General features: G+C 26.3%; 1 protein-coding gene across 1 annotated transcript; it reads right to left on the bottom strand.

The window, feature by feature from the left end:
• Nucleotides 1-243: 243 nt before the first annotated feature.
• Nucleotides 244-4,316, bottom strand: LOC113555655. Its single transcript, XM_026960128.1, has 2 exons — nucleotides 4,151-4,316; nucleotides 244-905 (listed from the first exon to the last, which is right to left on the bottom strand). The coding sequence occupies exons 1-2, from the start codon at nucleotides 4,314-4,316 to the stop codon at nucleotides 244-246; spliced, it is 828 nt and encodes a 275-aa protein (XP_026815929.1).
• Nucleotides 4,317-15,133: the final 10,817 nt, after the last annotated feature.

Genomic DNA, 15,133 nt, shown 5'->3' with positions numbered 1-15,133 from the left:
TTAACCGAACAAAATTTATAATTTTTTTTTTTATTCTTGTTGCCGATATATTGTACACTATAAATTATAGTCCTAATAACCTACAACAGTTGTGTGATTTGCGACGGAGTTCATAGAAAAAAAAAAAGGAAAAAAACGATTGGCATCGCATCCTGCACGACGCGGACACCCGCGGTGCGTCGTCATCTGCTACCAATGCGTATAGAACGGCCCGCCGGGTGTTGGACACCTGCTGCAACACCATCAGCCACGATCGGCCGCACCGCACGCGGCCGCCGCGTTCGCGCACCGACGCCAAACGGACAGGAAGTCGACCACCGCCGCCGGTTCGTTTCGCGGACGGGCGGCGTGATGGACAGCGGACGTGGCTGTCGTAGTCCCGCCGCCGCCAAGCGCTGTGGCCGTGTACTGGAACCAACACTTGATCCTCTGGTGGGTGTGCCGACGCCGCCTGCAGACCACCGCGGCCGCGGCCGGGCCATGCCGCTGCCGCTGCTGCTCGTCCGACTGCCGGTGCAGGGCCATCAGCTTGGCCTTGAGCCGTTCCAGAAACCCGGGCGGCGGGAATTCCGACTGCCTGTCCGCGCTCGACTTGTGCAGCATGCACCACGGATGAATGACAAACAACAGGTTCCGGTCGCGCTGTCCTGTCCAGTTGCCGCCTCGGTTCGTTACGGACACAGTGGACGTGTACGATGCGTTAGACGAGAAGTTCCCGTCGCCCTGGACGGCTGCCCCTTCGGCAGGCGCGTGGCCAGGTCTGCCCGCCGGCGACGCCTCCGCTTCACCCGCTTCGTCGTCCGTTCCGTCCGCTTCGTCAGCTCGTTTCGCTTTTTCCGTTTCCTCCCCTCGCGCCACCGCTGTCGCGGTGGTTGTCGCTGTCGTCAACCGTCTCTGTGACAGAGCTAAATTCGGGTGGAAATGAGTTTCGTGCTAAAAGTGACGGCCACATTGTATTATATAACGATGATCAGAGGGGGGCAAGTTCAGTTAAGTGAGTTAGAAACTATAGTAGCAAAGTCAGAGTTTTATATTTTATATACATAATATTATTTTATCAAGAAACAGAGCATAAATTATAAAATACTATAATAATAGTAGGTATAATATTTACTATTATCTATTATTCTAGATATAAATTAAAGTTTATATGAAACCGTTAAAATCAAACATTTAAAAAATACTTTTTAAATAAATAAACTGAAAAAAACTAAGTTATTATTACAACTTAACTTTAATAACCACCGTTATAATCACCGCTGAAGACAAAACATATTGAGCAATTAAAAAAAGAATACTTATAGTCTACTGTTTTTATTGGTACTGGTTTCAATTTTGTAAGTGTAATATTTTATTAAATACATAGTTTTTAATCACAGATATTCGCAATGGTAAACCGTGAACACTGTATGATTGTCATCAATATCATCATTGCAGTGCGTTGATGTCCATCCCAATAATATATGTTTATATGTTTACATCATTTCATCATTACCATATACTTAATTTTTTTATCATTAAAAACTAGTAATAAAAATGTTTAAGATTAAAATATAAGTAGTAATTCATTTTAACCAATTTTCAAAATTGTATTTGCTTGTATCGATAACTATACAAAATCGACCACGGCCTTTCTTCCTCAGAACAATTATTTAATTGACTATTAATTATTTTTCTTTAGTGTGAAAGGAGAGGAAGTTTACTATATATTACTGTGAATTTCCTATTTTATACTATGAAATCTGAATAGTGATGAAAATCCACAATTTTTAAGTCTTAAAACCAATATAAATATATATTATATGATATAGTTAATATTTTCATTTATATAGTTCAATTTTTTATTATTCATAAAAACAACCAATTTAACTAGACAGTGTAGAATGAAAGCCTACTGGAGGCCACAGATTTTTTGCGTTAACAATAATTTGGTAATATTGATTATAGTAATATAGTAGGTGATTCATAATAATATTAATATGTTCATCACACGCAAATATTACGGAAACGTTTCCGGTAACAGCAATATGAGAGTTTTATCCGTCCGGTGTTCATTATAATATATAGTTTATCAATAACGTCGTTCTACACTTGTAGTCAGAAATATTTGAATTGAAGTAAAAATCATAGAGTGATGTTACGTCTCTCGTAACGTATAATATATTCAACATTATAATAATAATATGGTAGTTAAATCCGATCTTATTATTTGTTTATTATATTATATTATTATATGATAAACATATACGTAAAATAATACAGGATAATTCACCATGTGTGATCCCCCTATTTTTCTCTCAATCAAAATCTGATTTTTAAAATCTTCTAAAATGCTTTAAAACGATATTTTTAAATTCTTCAGATTTTTTGTGTTAGCAAAGAAGTGCCTTGCGGAGACAAAACTTATATTTTCAAAAAGATCTCCTTTTCAATTTTAAATTGTTTAGCGGCTAATTTTTCTGAACGTATCAAAATCAAAATTCAAACAAGTAATTTTAGAGTTATTTAACTTTGTTATAAGATTAATATGTTCACAATAACGAGTTTAGAAATATGAGGGCTATGGTGAACAGTTTAGTACCTAATTGACATTAATCTATCAACATTTATAAATTTGTAATAATTATCAAAATAGAATAAATATTAGTTCCAATATTACATCTATTAATTATTTTATTATTTTATATTTTTGTAAAACAATTTTTAAGGACTTTTATTCTTGTTATAAATATTTTTAGAAAAATTATCCATAACCTATATAATTTACAGTGAACAAGAGAGGAGAGATTCATTTGAAAAACCAAAGTTTGTATCTTTACTGGACATTGTTTAATAGAACAAACAATTTTAAAATTAAAAAAAATCAAAATTAATTTATTATTTAAGCAAAAAGAGGGTAAGAATGATTGCCGTAAATCAGTCATCAGTCATCAGTATGTAGTTTATATTAAAGGACGACAATTAACGATATAAGTTATATTACACTGTCAGCCAATATTGTTGAAAATTATATAATATTTATTTTTTACTATTTTGAAACTGTATATTAATTAGAGAAAATTACATTCTTTATAATAACATAATTAGGTATATCATTTGTACAATTTATGGTAATAAACATTTTCACGTGGATTCAATTTAGACTTTAAAATTTTAATTATCTAATTGAAAAGATTTTTTATAACTGATTAGTTGATTTTAATTCTTAATAATAATAATTTTAATATTATTCAATTACCATTTTAGGCATCAACATAATATATTTAAAACAATATGATTGAATACTTATGTTGTAAATTATTTTTATACTATTAGCTACTATAATATACTTTTAAAATATATATTCTTTAATTATTATTATGATATAGGTATTAAATAAAGCTATTATCGTTATATAATGTATATATATAAAATGTTAATACAATTTTTCTTTATTGTATTTAAATCAGCTATTTAAGGGGCCGCCGCACCATAATTTGTTTTCTTAGTCTATCTCGCACAACGAAGATACTCCACATTTTCATGATTACGACTGTCTGGTTCAGCTTAGGGCAAAGGTACCTATTATATATTTTATAAAGAAGAATATTTTCTGTGCTTTGACTGGATAGATTTTTAATGTTTCCATTTTTAAATAAGTTATAATGGTTAAAAATAATCGAAACTAATTTAAATTAAAATACACTTATATAAAAAAAAAATAAAATATTAAAAACTCTCCAGTCAATGCAGAGAAAATATTCTCCTTCATAAAATATATTATATAGGTGCCTTTTCTCTAAGCTGAACCAGATAGTCGTGATCGTAGAAATACTGAATATCTTTGTTCTTATATTAGACGCGAGATAGATAGAGAAAATAACTGTTGATATGGCGGTGCCTTAATAAAATAAGAAATACATTTATTTTTAATTGTTTTTTCTTAGCAGTAATGAGTTTTTATTCTATACTCAGAACCACTGTAATAATAGATAACCCTATAAGGCTATAACACAACCCTAATATATAAAGTACAAAATATAATTTTAACGAGGTGAATAAGTATTTGTTTTTTCTACTCTATTCAGTATTATGTTTTTTTTTTAAATTATTATGCAAGTATAATTATGTTTTAGTACTAGTAAATTGTACAAAAATATTTAATACTTACATTTCAATTTTGTTTCCGATTCTTCGTTTTCAAAAATAGATACTAGTTGTAAAATTTTTGAAGATGGCACACTGACTGTTGTACATTTATGATCTTTGATTAATTTTACGTTTCGTTCGTTTTCATATAATTTTAAACTTTCATTGTGACTGTAATTATCAGACATGATTTATTATGACGACAATTTTAATAGGACAAACTACCAACTAGGTCTGTACCTGAGTTAAAACATTGAATGAACGACATTTATTCTTTCAAAAACCTTATTACTTCCACCTTTTATTATGATAAGTGTAAACCATTAAGTAGCTGTAATAATAATCGGAGTACTTATACCTATTTTTAATCACGTACGAGGTATGTTTCTGATTCAATAGTTAATGTTTTTAATTGTTTTGAAATTACGCACGGCACACGTTATACATCATCGATACATATATCCCATTAGTATTAATTATTTATACTATATATTTGTGTACCTATATACCTAACATATAATTTATAAATAATAGTAAAAATTATGTAATGATGTAATATCGGTATTGAAACATACTAGTATAGAGTTTTTTTTTATTATGTTTTCATCATTTACTTATATATTGTAAACGAATTTTTATTTTGAAGTAGGCGTTGTATCATAATATGTTGTTGTTTCTTTAATTCTTCATTTTATTTAAAATAAACATATTAAACATACATTAAATTATTATAATATAAGAAACTATACTTTCAGTAATGATACCATATAATTAAAAACCATATAATTTGTAGATACCTTGGTAACATATTATTTAAACGATATAATAAATTCAAAAACAAGTTGGTAAATAGGTACCACTCTGCAGTAAATTAGGTGTCGAATGAGTAACTATTATAAATGTATTTAATTTTAATTCGATGATATGTATTACTTATTATTAAAAATTATTATGTTTGCCTATATGACCAAGTGATATGTTTATTTGATATAGCTATTAAGTACTTTATTTTACTTTTAGTATTATAGGTAGTTGGTTGATATATTTTTTTTGAAAATATTACAATAATATATTATTTTATTAGTAATCAATAGAGGTCGGATTTTTATGATTTTAGATATTTGTTTCTAGTCTATGTAGTATTGTAGTTAAATGGCAGTGAGAAAGTTTTACGATACATGAAACATAGAATTCACAAGAAAAAATTTATTTTGCATAAAAAAGCATATTTTAGGGGTTAGAGAATATTTGAGAATATTTTTGTTATATCGGTATATAATGAATATATTTCACGTTTATCAGCACTTTGATAATTTCAGGTTAATCTCCAGGTATTCCTTATCGATTGCGATGTATAATATAATATAATTTATATAATTTTCTTCAAATTGTTACAGCTATCAAAAGTTTGGAAAAATCAAATACTCCCTTAGTTGATATGATAAATATTATCGAAAATACTTTTACACAACTTGAGCAGATACCAGGAAAAAAAGAAGTAAAAACAAAAATATTGCGACTTCAACAAAAAAAAACAAAGGATACAAATTTTTGAAAAATATTGGACAAATTCTTAGTGAAATAACTCAGTACAATTTCCGGAAAATTATTCATCGACTATGGTAGCCAACTTGCAATATTCTCCAGTGACATTGGTTGATGTCGAACGGTCCTTTAGCATTTACAAAAATATTCTTACAAACCGGCATACTAAAATGACATCTGAACACGTTGAATAATATATAGTAATTAATTGTTATTGTAAAATTAATTAAATATATTTAAAACCAAATTAACAAAAAAATAAATTTAAACTGAAATTTTTTTTTTTAATATTAAATGAATATTTTGCATACTTAAGGACATAAAACATCATATAAAAGAAAGAATATTAAGAGAATATATTGCTTATTTTATGTGACATAAAAACATCATATTTTAAGGATTTTAAGAGAATATAAATCCTACCTCTAGTAATCAATTATTACAATAATATATATATTTATATCATATTATAGTAACATATATAACACAAAATGTAATTACAAACTTTTGTAAATATCGTAAAATAATAAAAATAGAATCAAAGTATCTATAAATAAATATTATTTTAAAATAAATTAAATATGTATAGTAATATAGTAAAATTCATAATAATATAAAATACATTAATGGTTTAAGTTCCCACAAACCTTGTTTTTAAATCATAACGAAATAGTTAACATAACATAGTTTTTGAATTGTCTGATGAATTTTCAGATTTAATATTTAGATTTGATTAAATCTTAACTATATAAGCATTTCATTTTTTTAAAACATAATAATTCAATGAAAAGTACAAATATGTCACTAACAATTGTCATAAATGCTATACATCGTTAACTAAATTTTATTCAGGGTTGTTTTGTGAGTGTTTTAGTTTATTAATATCATAATTTTAAAATAATGTATACCTATAATAATAATTATACGATACAAACTTGTTCGAGTGCTTATTTAATACGTTTGTTTTGAATCTTGTCCATTTTTTTTTATTACTTAACTCTCTAGTATTTCACTTGTATATTTTACATAATATTTCAAACAATTGTAACCATAATCATGATCGTGATCATGATAATTATCTTAATATATTGGTTATTAGATGCTCTAACTGGTATCCCACAGTTATGAATGTTTTAAAGTGTTACGAATTATGTGATCCTATTATCTTAGCATCAAAAAAAAAAAAAAAAATCCATAACTTTTAAGTACTTTAATATATTAAGTACCCACTAGATATATCTAAAATAGTTACATCAATTGTTTTCTTACAGTGAATTAATCATTTCACTATGGAATTTAAAAGTAGTACCAACCTGTTATATATTAACGAAAATTTGATTTATGATTATGTTTAATTTGTTTATTTAAATACTACAACACATTTGGTGACAGTTTTTGAATTTCTTTAAAGGTAAGTGTATGTTGAAGGTGAAGGTAAACTACTACTTTTTTTTAAAATATATTATTATTAATACAAAATACATGTTCATTTTAATTAGGCAGTGCCTTCTTAAAGACAAATTTAATTAAATAAAAATAGGAAGTTAATTTAGTCAGTAGGTAGTTAACAGAATTTATTATGTACCTACAGTGATATTGAAAAAATATCATAAACTATTAAATGATAAATTTTAAAATCTAATCAAACACACACACACACACACACACACATAAATACGCACGTAAGGCTATTTATCTTCTGAATTAATTCTCGTAAATGTAGAATACAGCTATATGCCTACACTGTGTATAATTGCATAATTTTACTTAGTCATATAACTATATACTAAATCTTTATCTGAAAAGCAGAAGAACCAGTACATAGCTTAAAAAAATGGATTAAATCAGCAGCATAAGAACGAGGCTAGGCTGTATTCATTTTAAAACAGTGTCGTAATAAAGGTTTTTAAGTTTAAGGTTAATGTTCATACTTACCTAGATATTTTATGGATATACCTATAACATTTTATTATGCAGTTACTTACTACTAATAAACACAACATATTTTTGTACTTAAATTTTTTTATATCTCAGTTTATAGTTAATCATAATTTGAAACCGTACTTGTATTTTTTAAATTCAATGATGTAGAATAATCCAGTCTCTTATTTCAGCGGCCATACAATGTGCAACAGTTCTAAATGCAAATACGCAGTACAAGTTTAAAAAGTGTGCCTATACTGTATAGCATGTACGTATCATGTACTAGTGATGAACGAGTTTCAACTGTTTGAGAAATCTTTAACATATTATAATAGACGTTTATGAAATATGTTCTATATATTGTGAATTTTTGAGCGTTGAAGTATTTTTATTTATTTTGTTGAAATCATAATTATCACAAAATAGCATATAAAATAGAAACTGGGGTAACCTATTGTAAATACAATTTGTAGAAATATTTTTATGTTGTATACGCTGTTGGCACCAATATCTACCTTAGTTTCAATTTTTCATAAATAAATCAATTTCGTTTTAATGAGATACAATATTATAGTACCATTTTCCCAAAACCGAGTAAAATAAATGTGTTCAATATTTTATTAGAGTATATTGCACTGATCTCGTAAGTCTATAAAAATGACGACCGGAAGAAAAATATTGAATGAACACGGGCGTGCAAATTTTCAACGGTAAAATGGTTCATCGACATCAGCGTTTGTAGAACACATCCGTTGTGCGATAACAACGGCCATGGTATCCTGCGATAAACGATTTCCTGGTTAATATTTTAACTCGTAGGCTTTAATACTGGTCTATTATATAATATGCATATTGTGATCATTGAAGATATAAAATGCCAATATACTTAACGCATTCACTATATGTGTGCAGGCAAATGACAGAAGTATTTTATTATTTATTGCTAGACAAAATTTTGTCAAAAAAATGTCTAGTATATTCCGTTAAAATAATGTTTATACGTTAATATTTACATAGGTGTGTCGCGTTATAACGTAGTAATCGATTATAACAAATATTACACAACCAATGTAAAACGTTGTAAAGTATTAACACATAAGTCATACCTATTGACATTCATAATACAGTTAATTATATTGTTCTTTTTAACCGTATTTTCTTATCAAGTTATATCCCTATAGTCATAATAGTAAGCAGGTAGCAATAATAATTTATTTTACACCCGACCCGAGTTAATTTCTCTTTTCATATTTTTTCAATCGACTGTTATTAATATTTTATTATTTGTGGAAAAATATTAAGTCTAATACTATTTTTAATAATATTTCATACAACGATCAAAAACATTTTTTTTTTTAAATGAAAGACAATAATATACGTAGGTACCTAAATAATATGACAATTATTATAAAAATATAAAATTTACCTTGTATATAATAATATAATATACTGCACAGTACATTCACTATACGCATACTTTATGGAAGTGATACACGCATATTCGTGGAATTTATTGTAGCTATATACTTCAAAACCTAGAATTTTTCATCTATTTTTTTTTTTAAATATTGGGTATATTCCTTTAAATATTGCGTTTATTTATATTAATAAAAGACAATGTTCTTGTGTGTGTGTGTGTGTGTGTGTGTAAACAATTTATAGTCAAGTCCATCACACTTGTGGTTCTGAAATTTTATACATAGGTTATCATGTATCTGAGGATGATTTTTAGATGTACCTAAAAAGAAGTAAATTATTGTAAAATATTGTATTTTGCGTTGACTCTCTAAAATAACTATTTTTTTTATATATTATATAGGGTTGCTATTAGGTACATAAAATAAAATAAGTAAATAGGTATAATAATATATAATTTTAAATATGTATTTTATATTTAGTCAAAATTACTTAATGACAGTGTTAAAAATATGAATAGTTCACATTTAACGAAGTCTAAGATATGGTAAATCTTCTGGAATTATTTAATTTGTCACAGGTAAATCATGCAGAGACAATTATAATATTAATAAATGTATTACCCACTATATAAAACCAAAAGCTTAAAACGGACGACCTTTGTGTAAATCCACAGTTTTTGACTGATTTTCATCAAATTTTCGTTAATAGATTCATCAAGATCCGTAATGTCCTAAACTACTTAATACATTTTATTACTTTACTTTTTAATATATGAAATTTGAATATAGTTATTTTACGATTAACTATATATATTGTTTTCATTGGTTAAATAAAATAAAATAAATATACACAATTGAATATCATTTTAAGCTTCCATTTTATATTTGGTCAAAACAACTCTAATAACTGTGTTAAAAATCTGTGCAGTTTACATTTAACGGAACTTAACAAAATAATATGTCCGTGATCATTTATTCTGCCACGGGCAACCCTATACAATATCATAGTTAACATAAATAAGCCGTCTATCGCAAATAAGCTGAGATTACTCACTGTTAAGGTCGGATACTCCGCTATCTGCAATGATATTATAATAATACTGTTGTAGTATACCACTCGTTGGATACCAAAATCTAGTTTCTGTGATGGAAAAAATTCACATCATTATCATTTAAGTCTTGTTCGTGGAGTATATATACTATATTATTATGTTATAGCAGGAGCCCTGCAATGGGTGGGTAGTTTTCGTTTTTTCTTTGATATCGAGTAAACGAGTTTCTTTCAATTAGTCTTTTGACTAAAATTATAAGATTGTATTCAAATTATAGCCATAAGAAATAACTTTAAAAATATGCAAACACTAATAAGAGCTATTTGTATTGTAAAAGAAGACCATAATATTTATTATTAACTAAATCAATAGCGACAAACACCTAGTGAAATAACTAATAATTATTAGCCTAAATATTTTGAAAATTTCTGCGTGTATAGAAAACAATAGTATATGCAATGGCAAAACATTTTAAGTTTTAATGGTTCATATTTTTTTGAATTACCAAATGATAACTAAAACTTTTATTTTTCGTGTACATGTATCCAGTTATATCAATTGATATTCTAAGTTTTAACTCTCATAACAGTCATAAAAATGTAATGAGAGAGTCTAATTGCGAGACTTTTTTAATTGCCATAAGAAATACTTATAGGAGACTATTGTATTTTCAACTTTTCAAGCATAATGTATCAAAATTAAAAATTTTATGAAATTATTAGTACAAATTAATTTATACATTTTCGTAATTTTGGCGAAATTTTATCAACATTTTAACGACAATTACTTAAAAAAAAATCTTGGCTATGACGTATTTTTAAAAATGTTAAGTTTTTGAAACTTAAATAACAGCTAATGAGGCACTTTGTACAGTTAAAACAATTATCAATCAAAATATAACTAATAAAAATATTTCAAATATTTAACTATATTAATATTTATTTAACTCAAAAAGAGCCAAAATATTTTGAAAACTATTTATTATTATATCTATAAAATGTTAATATAAGTATTTGGTTAACATTTAAATTATCAATGTTTATTCATTTTGACGAAAACTGTTGTCAAGTAAATATTCTCATTTACCTATTTTTTTTTAATTTTTCCTAGTCATTTTGAAACTAATGCTGATTTTTTGATACCACGAAGTTTCCTTTGTGGCAGTATATCTAATTCACTACCTAAAATTCATTTTGATATTGAAGATATTTTCTATTGTAAAAAATGTCTTCAGATTTTCACAAAAACACATCGTTATAAAACCAATATGACTGCTTCGCTAAGAACATAAGATAAACGTCTTATAGTACGCACTACGCAGGGTTATTTATATCATTAACATAAAAAATTAGGTACTTATTTGGTTGTCAGAAAATACTACAATCGAGTCAATTTTGGAGTATGTTAATAACATACAGATAGTATAGGTACTTAGTTTTAAATGTAAAATTATAAATTATAATTAATATAATTTAAATGATAACAGACGCTGATAAAAGTGCATCGAGGTTCATTTAAAACGACTTTCGATTTGGGCAACAATATTATAATATAATATACATTAACTAGAATGTTGGCTTGACGTGACGAGAGTCTCATTCATTGTTATTTTAAACGTTTTTGTTTTTACTTTGCTTGTGGCGTAGGAAACAAAATTCATACGTTTCAAATTTTAAACTGACTTTAGGTCAGTAAGCAAGTTTTACTTTGTATATTAACCAATATATATTTTTTAGTTATCAATCGACAAAAAAATGATTGATAAGTAGTAAATAGTAGATATAATGGATCTTTTTTTATCGTGCACGAAACCCTATACTACGTCATACACATCCAAAATATAATAATAATATAATATGTCATTGTAAATAATTATTGTCATATTTTTCAAGATTTCTATTTTTGGTAATAATCAACCATTTCGGTTCGGGAGTGTTATAATGATATATATGGAGACTGCCGACTGCATTCAAATGGTAACAACGTCGAGCCCGCCACCCGGACGGCGACAGAAGCTGAAAGTCGACGAACGTGATGATTATATAATAATAATCAATCAACGACATATACCTTTGTTGTGGGTGAGGGGCGGCATGATGGAATTTAGTAGTATTGCATCTTTAATCAATCAAATAATAATAAGGAGAAAAACGAATTAAAAAAAAAAAAAAAATACCATTTTCGAAAGATATAATATAATGTCTATATTCTTATTTTATAACTTGAATCAATCACGGCTTTTCAAATCCGTCTACGCTGTCTCAGTATTTGAAAATAATAATTATTGTAATTATTGCTTACTAGATGCAACGATATTATTTATACAGAAAGTTATTTATTATAACATTCATTTTTAAAGTCGAATTTCGTGGGTTTCTATGGCCAATAGTAATGTTTATTTGTATGAGATAATGATGTTTTATTTTGTAATGTAATATTTCATAATATAAAACTACAGCTATAACATAATATTATGCTAAAAGACGAATCAATTTCTTGCGTCTCATACTTTTTTCCTAATTATCCGTAATAGTCCTGTATTCAATTCGTCAGGTGTGTATCACACTCTAAAATATATCTGATATCACATTTAAATGTATCGATTTTAGTTCTACGTATATAATTTTTATTTTAAATTAAAATCAGACATTGATAATTAAATTTAAATAATGACTAACTATCGATTGTTATAGTTAATTTTAAAAATATGAGTAATTTTATTTTTTTTTTTTATTTATACTGCAAGTGGACCCTAGATTTTTTTTTACATTACAATTTATTTTGTTTAATTTTTAATTTAATCTTTTTGTTAGTTTGTTAGCTTAATATAAACTCAAATATTCTACATTTTTACTCGGCACAAACATATAATGAACGATCTTAAAAAAAAAAAAAAGGTTTTTAATTCAATTTATATTTTTAATAAGTAATCGTTTATTTAATTTTAAATTAATCAATTTTCTGTTTTCCAAAAGTCATGAAAATATTTTAATTTAAAAGCTATTAATTATTTTTAAAAGAATAACAATTTTGTTTTTGTTTATTGACAATTGTCCTTCAAAACTATAAGAAAATAACAAGTCTTAAGCTATTGAAATATTCCACAATTATTCCGTAATGTTATTATTGTTTATACTATAAACTCTATAGATACCTATACGGAGAAATTTAAAAAATATTTAGACTAGTTTAAAGCTATTTATATTCATTTGAAACATTTAGTTTTTTTCGATTAATATTGAAATAATATTGGTAATTCAAGGTCATTCTTAAGTTGTATATATATATACATTCATGTAGTCAGCTCATTAGTTATAAATTATGCAAATAAAATAATTGTAATTTAAATAGATATGTTTTTAATATTAAATAGGAATACGTAATTTAATTTAATTATTATAAAAGAGTAATATTTCAATTAATAATGTGGTAATGTGGTATGTATTTTTATTCATAGTGAATTGGCATTTTTTTTTTTTTTTTTTATAGTAATTTAATTATATATTGTTTAAATGCTATCGTATATTATATTTAAAGATGCTTTTGGCGAGAACTACAATTCACACTTTTATTGAATATTTGATTTATTGCAGAAACCTTATAAACTAAATGAAAAAGAGGCCAACGGAACATGGAGGCGTCCATAGCACTTCCGTCTGGTCCATATCTCTTTTCCTCAACGATAACAAAATTCATCGAAACGTATAACTTTCGGTTGGATTTTTTTTCACTTTATTTTTAAATGAAAGAAATTAAGTTTATCAAAGATTTTTAAGTAAATAAATGTAGTAAAATAGATTTGTTTGATCAATAATATAATTGATAACCTCAAGTATATTTTTATTGAAAAAAGACAGACAAAAAAATTACTTTATTGAAAAAGCGAAAATTAGATTTTTCTAATGTATAAAAACTATTTTAAATTGGAACACAAAAAGTACAAAACATGTTATTCTATTCATATGCTCTGTTTAGAATAGGTTACATTTTTATCATTGAAACATTGGTGTCTTAGTCACCGAATATAAATATAATTAAATAATTACTTCATTTTTGTGGATACGAATAAAGTAAGGGTTTTATTTGATTTTATATTTAAAATTTAATTATGGTAACAGAGAAGAGCATGTTTAAATTTCAAATTTAGAAACTTAGAGATTTAAAGGATTTATTACGAATTATATACATATTATATATTTAGGGTTAGGGCAATCAGTATTATAAAAAAAAAGTAGTATGGTAATATGGAGAAACGAGCGTTTGTGTTAAATTAAACCACTAATAATTGCTGTAAACATCTCATTAAAGATTATTTCGGTAAAACCATAATATAATGCATAATATATTATATGAAAATATGTTTTTTTTTCAAATAAGTATATATATACGTATTACAATAGTTATTAGTTTATGACTATGTTTAATAAATGTAAATACCTATAGACTACGGCACTTAATCAAATTCAGATAATAATAATTATTTGATATGTAACTTGTGATATACGATGTCAAACCTTGATTTGTAAAAGTTGTAAGTGCAACCTGCAATGTTCATTTTTTTATGTTCAGTTAAATAATTGAATATAATCTTTAACAATACACGGTACATGTAATAAAACGATTATAACTCATAAGAAAGTATTATGTAGGTACATATTATAGAGTTGATTCTATTTATTATTTATACAAAAAGAATGTTTAACAATAATTTTTATTCTTAATTAATACTAATATATTAGTTTTACAATGATTTGTTGTATGTCTCGTGACACTTTTTAGAGAAATGAAAATGCTTCGATTATAAACTTCGAGGGTTTTTATTTAATAGCAAATCATATCTAATTAATAGTTTTTTACTTTTGAAAAAACGAGAACTTTAATCCATTATTTTTTCTATAAACTCAATTTATTTTACATAAATTATGTAATTTTAAAAAATATAACCATAAATACTTGACACTTAATCAAATGTTGACATTTTTATTTCCTACGCGTGATATTTTTTTGCACTTTTTGAGATATTTATAAACATTTGAAATTTTCAACTTTTTTAGTTGTTTTCTCTTA

This window comes from Rhopalosiphum maidis, chromosome 3 (assembly GCF_003676215.2).
Source record: "Rhopalosiphum maidis isolate BTI-1 chromosome 3, ASM367621v3, whole genome shotgun sequence".
Lineage (NCBI taxonomy): Eukaryota > Metazoa > Arthropoda > Insecta > Hemiptera > Aphididae > Rhopalosiphum > Rhopalosiphum maidis.
This window is presented reverse-complemented; position numbering and strand designations above follow the sequence as displayed.

What these genes read in the sequence shown, in the direction of transcription:
- LOC113555655 (XM_026960128.1), bottom strand. Translation starts at nt 4,316, where the DNA reads ATGTCTGATAATTACAGTCACAATGAAAGTTTAAAATTATATGAAAAC. An exon ending in ATCGGAAACAAAATTGAAAT is followed by an intron (nt 906 to 4,150) that starts GTAAGTATTAAA and finishes ACCCGAATTTAG; the next exon opens with CTCTGTCACAGAGACGGTTG.